General features: G+C 24.0%; 1 protein-coding gene across 1 annotated transcript; it reads right to left on the bottom strand.

Annotated features, from left to right (window-relative positions):
* Nucleotides 1-762: 762 nt before the first annotated feature.
* On the bottom strand, nucleotides 763-6,504 carry LOC119672370 (pupal cuticle protein Edg-78E-like). The gene is made up of 2 exons (XM_038083394.1): nucleotides 6,428-6,504; nucleotides 763-1,643 (listed from the first exon to the last, which is right to left on the bottom strand). The coding sequence occupies exons 1-2, from the start codon at nucleotides 6,437-6,439 to the stop codon at nucleotides 1,293-1,295; spliced, it is 363 nt and encodes a 120-aa protein (XP_037939322.1). The 5' UTR covers nucleotides 6,440-6,504; the 3' UTR covers nucleotides 763-1,292.
* Nucleotides 6,505-7,070: the final 566 nt, after the last annotated feature.

The raw sequence follows: 7,070 nt of genomic DNA, 5'->3' as shown, positions 1-7,070 counted from the left end.
TTGTTCACCCGAAAAAAGAAGAAGAAGAAAATAAAAGCTGAAACGTTGATGCTGTAAGCGCTACTAAAAAAAAAATACAAGAACAAAAAAAAACAACAACAAGAAAAAACAAAAACGTGAACAAGTGTACGTCACGTTTTTTTTTCTGTTTTTTTTTTTTATTTTTACTGAAACAAAAGATAAGGAAAGAACGGGAAACGAAAAAGTTCACACGTTGTCGTTTGGTTGCTGCTTCATTAGTTTACACTTTCATGCTTTTGTTTATTTTCTTTAATTGGCCATCTCCCAACGAAAGTGTTAATAACCCTGCAAGCAAAACGGGTTTGCATAATGCCCAGTCATTGCGCAATACTGTCCAGAAACGCACCCGACGCTTACAAACCGCAGACCAGAGTTGTTCATTCTTTGTAAATTGCGAGCCAAACAATGTGTCTTTCCATAGTTTTTTTTTTTTTTTGTTTATTTTGTTATTGTTGTTGTTGGTATTAATACTCAATGTCTCAAGTCATTTAAACTGTATTGAATTAAAGCAGCAGCAGAAGAAGAAGAAGCAGAAAAAATTTGCATAGATACGCGATTTCCATGCTTTTTAAGTTCACCTTAACGAAAAATGGATCTCAACTTGTTTTGACATTAAAATGTGAAGGTCTCGCGCTGCATGATTCTGAAAATATGCAAAACCGTAGATTAAAATCAGGAAAGCAAAACTGAAACCAAAAATACAGAAGTTTTATTTATTTTTTTTTTGTTTTTTATATATTTTAAATTTTTATTTTAACTTCTATGTGAAGCAGTTTCATGTGTGGTGCCTTTTAATTAGCAAATTAATTAATTAATTAAATGTTATAATAATTAAAAAACAGTAAATAATAAACAAAGTATAGTTTATAGCAAATATGAAGATGTGTGTGTTTTTGCATAAAGATATATGCATACATACATATATACAAAAGCGAATACAATGAACGAAAATAACTGTACAGCCTCTAAAGCCGAACTGTACAGTCGCATACATCGAAAAGATAGAAAATATCTTCCAGTTTGGAACTTAATTTTATGGCTTCATTTAGAGAATTATTTTTACATAAAAATTTTTAAATAAAAATATAACAAAAGATATAGCAAAAATGTATATATATAATAGTTTTAAATTATTTCCAGTTTTTCATCTGAACATGTTGACTAGTTGAAACTGGTAAAATTTTGGAAAGTAACATAAATTTTCCATCGCAATATAAGCTCTGCGAGAACCCTCCTCTATTGCTGTTTCATTCATACTGTTGTTTTTTTTTTTAGTTGTGTTGATTTTCGGGTTGTGGATGCGCTGCAATGTATTCGAGTGCCTTAAGGATGGCTTCTGGAATTGGTGGTGGTGTTGGCAGATGTTCACCAACTGGTTGGAAACCATTCTCATCGGCAGTGTAGCTTACAGCAATTTTTTCTCCTTCTGGTGAGATAAATTCGAAGGTACCTGCAACACCGTTGGGATTACCCGCTTCCTGTTGTTGTATACCATTGCTTGTATCGAAGGCGTACGCGTAGTTACCTTCAGCATCTGCTGGATCATTCTTATAACTCAGAATTTGTGCATCTTTATCGATGTTGTCGGCACAGGCGAAAGCCAAAAGGGCAGTAATAAGTAACTAGAAAGAGGAAATAAAATTTAAAAATTATAAATAATGAAATTATAATTATTAACATAATATTTGTTAGTTATTTTGTAATTACTAGATAATTTTTTCATAAACAATTATAAAGTGTAAAACTACAATATCCTGTGCTTCTGTCTAAGGAGTCGCATTTTCTATGGCCTAGCATTTCTCATAGTCAAAAATAGGATTCTGTGGTAAAAAATGTACTATTAATATACGTGTACATGTGTCATTTTCATTTGATAAATCTATATTTGCTCTCAATCTATCGTTTCTTGCTTGAATTGTGTGTCTTATCCAGTCATTATAACTGTCCAGCCTTGTTCTGAGTGAGGAAGTGAATTCTTGGACAAAAAATTCACTGTTAATTTACTGTTAATTAATTAGCAAATCTAGATTTGCTTTAGATCTATCATTTGTTGTTTGAATTTTGTGTCTCATCTAGTCATTATGACTATCCAGCCTTGCTTTGGGCCAGGAAGAGAATTTTTGGACAAAAAATTCACCGAAAGTTCATATGTATTTATATCGTCTTCAATTATCAAATCTAAATTTCAATGTTGTATTTTTAGATTATTTATATATAGAAATTAAATAACATAATTTACTACTCAAATCGCTTATTTTTGATGCAGTTATGTAGCACTTTTTTATTTTTGCTATATCGATACTTTTAACTGGAGCTAGCTTTTTAATTTTTAATTTGATTGTAGGTAGCACTTTTTTAATTTTATTATTTATACGTTTTTATTTTTTTTATTTTTTAATTTTTTACTTTTTCGATACTTTTAACTCGAGTATTTGTGAGTAAAATGCGCTAAGTGTGCTTGAAGGGTGAAGTGATCGAATTTATTATTCGAGTAATAAGAAAGAAAATTTTTTGAAGATTTTGTTTGAAATAAGTAATTAATCACCTTTTAAGCTTTTTTATTTATATATAATTTCCTTCATTATATTTGACTCATTATATCATGCAAGTTATAATGTCAGTATGAAATATGTATATTAAATTTTTTTGAAAAGACAGATTTACATATTTAACTCTAATATTTAATCGATATTGTACTATAGATCTGAAACTTGAAAGTACTCGGTATATATTGAATAAAGGATTCATGACTTCATTAGTAAATTAATTCATGAATACATATTCTGCAAATTGTGTGATCTTAGCGTATATCGGAACAAGAGTTTTGGGAGTGCTAACTAGTTGCACTAAAAATATATAATAAACATTAGAAATGAGTGGTGTATAGGATTTCTGTTATACAAAGATTTAAGTGTTAAAAGAAATTTACATATTCGTGTAATAAAAATTTTGTTCGCGAACATTAAGTTCTCCTACGAAAAATCTTCTAACTTTAGATACCAGCTTTTTTGATAGATTGATCCAGTTTTGGTAAACAAATTAGCTTACATTTTAAATTTATGGTTTCTAATTAAATTTTTTGTTTTATAATACTTTCACTTTTTTATTAGAATTTTTAGTATCAGCTCAAGGTTCTTACGCATGGATTGTGGAATTTGTCAAAATTAGCAATAATTAATTAAATCAAAATGCTAATTTCTGGTAAAGCACAAATTTAGAACGGTTTTAGATTTTTTCAAATAGCAAGTGGGTTTTTGAAAAATATAAATCATATATAAAATAACTTGAATTTTTGTCAATATATGGAATGAAGAATATATTTATTTATTGTATTTTGAATTTAACAGTAAAACTTTATTGCTATGGATTAGATGAGAATTTGTCACGTGTAGCTGTGGAAGTTTTGATTGGTTTTGGCATAAAAAATATAGATGGACTAAAAAGCACAACCCACTAAGCATTTACATAACCACTTTCAATCAGAACAATGATTGAAGTATTAAAATTGAATTACAAGATCTTTCTAATAGAGTTTTACGATATATAATATTCAGTCGATGTTATATCAGGCATATTATGTGTTATGTGATCTAAGAAGGTATGTTTTGATCTAAGAAGGTATTAGACAGATATATAGAACAATAAGAAAATACAATATCTGTAGAATTTTATTGGGACCTATTGAAGTTTAACTTTTCTAATGTTTAAAACACTTTGCAAGACATTTTTTGGCTTAATAAACATTCGAACCGTATAATAAATAATAATAAATTATAAATTATAAATTTAATACGGACTAATAATAAAGAAAAAAGTGACTTCCTTTTTTAAATTCTTATTTTTCTTAACACTAAAAAAAATCCTATATGAACATATCTTTTGTGGAATTGTTTTTCTTTATTGAGCTATTAGTGCAGTTAGCAAGCACTTTTTTCTGAACCATGCCTTGAAAACTCATTTATTTTACTAATCAAGAAAAGACTAGAGAAGTCAATAAGCTGAATATTTACTATGATTTATTGACTTCTAATAGACTTAACATTTACTGGCAATTATTGAATGTATACCACAAAATTGTGCAAAAATGAATGGTTCAATAACCATTCGAGACGAACGTGACCAAGACAATATGCTCATAGCATATTGCTATGCTAGTAATATCTATTCTACAAGTCAAATCAATAAGAAACTATAATTGGAACCTTTTTAAAGTAAGGAGGGTTTTGAGGTATGTATATTTTTCACTAATATTAATTCTACGTCTACAATAAATAATTGAAATTGGCACTTAATAAAAGTAATGAGAATGTTTAAAATATATATTTCATCAATATACATTGCGACGAATAATGATGATGTAAGACGAATTATGATGATCTATACAACGATTCTTCTAATAAATATAATATATCTGTAATTATTCTTGAGTTTTTCGGACGATTTGATTTGAAATTCGTTATAAACTCTATAAACAATGGCATATACAAAAAAATTATATATCAAAGGATTATGAGATAGGCGAAGACGAGATAGCCGGATAGTGTGTTATTTAATGTGAATAATATTTAAGTTTGGAGATATATTATCTTACATATATATTCTATAACAGTTTCTTTGAAAACATATATAAAAATTATAACTACATAAGATATTAAAAAAATTTATGTATTTAATACAATAATAGTTGTTTAAAATTATTATTATATTTTAATACAAAAATTTTATTAAATCGTAAATCAAAGTATTAATTAAAAGAGCTATTAATTATTTTTAAATTATTCATTAATTTTTAATTTATGTATTCAGAATTATTATCATATATTACTAAATTTTATATAATGTATAAAATGATATAATATTAAAAATGATTAAAATACTAAAAATGCTTTCTTTTAAATCATTTTAAATATTATTTAAATATTCCGAATTATTAATACATTTTAATATTAAAATATTTAATATTAAATCATATTAAAACATGATATAATATTTTAATATTAAGATATAAATAAAATGAAAAATATAATAATGTTAGAAATATACTAATATAATACTAATAATTATTTTAATTATTAATAATTATATTAATTGTAAGTAAATATTGTTTAATTATTCACAACAATAATTGTACTTTAATATTAAAATTTAATCAGGAGGTAAAACAAAATAATTTTAAATTAAATAATGAAAATTATTTTTTAATGAGTTTTAAATAAAATTATATATTTTCCGAATTTTTTCATATTTTAATAATAAAATAAATATTCATTTTAAATATTGTTAGAATATTTCAATCCAAAATAAAATAATATTATATACATTTTAAAAAAGTTATTTATAAATTACTCAAACTAATAAAATTAGCTTATAAGTAAATATTTAAAATTTTAAAAAAATTTAAAATTTATTCAAACGGTAAAAAAAATAATATTAAAAATTTACTATAATATACTATATTTTACTATAATTATTTTACAAATTATTTATATTACTGATTATTTTTTTTATTTTAGTATTAAAATATTACCTTATAATTTAAAAAAAAATTATTTATTTATTTCAAAAAAAATTTAAATAGTAAAATAGTATAAATAATAAAAAATAGTAATAATTTTGTTGTTTATTTTTTTTATCAATTTTAAATATTTCATATTATTATTTTAATTTAATATCATAATTTCAGTAATAGATAACATAAAATAATACTACTGAGATTTTTCGATATAAAATTTTATTCTAATACTGAAAATATAAATTTAAAAGGCAAAGCAAAATAATATTAAAAAATTAAAAAAAATTATGTTTTTTTTTTAATTTTTAATAAATTGTAAATATTTCAAATTATTTTTTTATTTTAATATCATAAATTAAATAATAGGTAAAATAAAATAAAACAATATATAATTGTACCAAAGTATAAATATACTAAATTTTTAAATAAAAAAATTTAAATAAAAGGTGAAACAAAAATTATTTGAAAAATGCTATAATTTATTTTATTAATTATTATTAAATGTTATTTAATTATTTTAAATAATAATTTCATAAAATATTAAAATGTAAATAACAGGTTAAGCCAACTATTATTAATAAAAAATGTTAAAAATTTATTTTTAATTATTTAAATGCTTGTTCACTTTTCTAAGTTTCTTTAATTATATTTAAAAAAAAAAATTTAATTTTCGTAGGCTTATTAATATTAAACTTTCTTATCAATTCACTAAAAAGTCCTTTTCATTAATAATTTACACAATTTGAAAAAAAAAAACAATAATATATTAACACAATGCAGACAACAAATTAAATGTTTTACACTATTATTATTAATTATAAAAAATTATCATTAATTTTTTTCACTAATGGTTTTGTTAATTAATTTTTTTTTATTTATTTTTTTGATACTCACAAATTTGAACATTTTGCTATAATTATCTAATGTGAACTGTTGATAGATTCAACTAAACTTTTGCTTTTATATGCAAAACCTAATATCTCACACCCCGGCCGGCCACACGGTAGTATTGGCCAGAGCTACAGACAGCATCAATACAAAGAGTTGAGCTTTAGCTTCAAAATCAGATACAGATACAAATATAGCGCCGAAGAGCATCAGCAAAGAGATTAGCGACGCTAAGACAAATACGTATACATGATTTAGATCAACCAATAAAAAATAATAACATTGCATATATTTATAATTATATATATCTATATAGATATGTGTAAAGATATAAGTATGGATAGGTGTTTGTACATTAATGTGTGTATAAATTTTTTTTTTAATATAATTGTATTTGTTTTTACTACAGATATTTACTATACTATAGCCGCGTCATAGCAAATCGCTTGGATGTGCTTATATTGATGTAATATTTGAAATTTGAACTCATTAAAATTAACATTTAAACTTTTGTGTGCATTAACTTTAATTGGTTTCACATTAGTCAAGCATTCGCGCGCGGTTATTAAATCTTCTTAAAGTGCTTCATGCCACGCATAAGCAAATCGATTCACTTTCAGATAAAGTTACAGATTGAGACTCACACATG

Source organism: Teleopsis dalmanni, chromosome 1, assembly GCF_002237135.1.
Source record: "Teleopsis dalmanni isolate 2A chromosome 1, ASM223713v2, whole genome shotgun sequence".
Taxonomy (NCBI): Eukaryota; Metazoa; Arthropoda; class Insecta; order Diptera; family Diopsidae; genus Teleopsis; species Teleopsis dalmanni.
The sequence above is the reverse complement of the archived record's forward strand: the minus strand, read 5'-3'. Positions and strand labels throughout refer to the sequence as shown.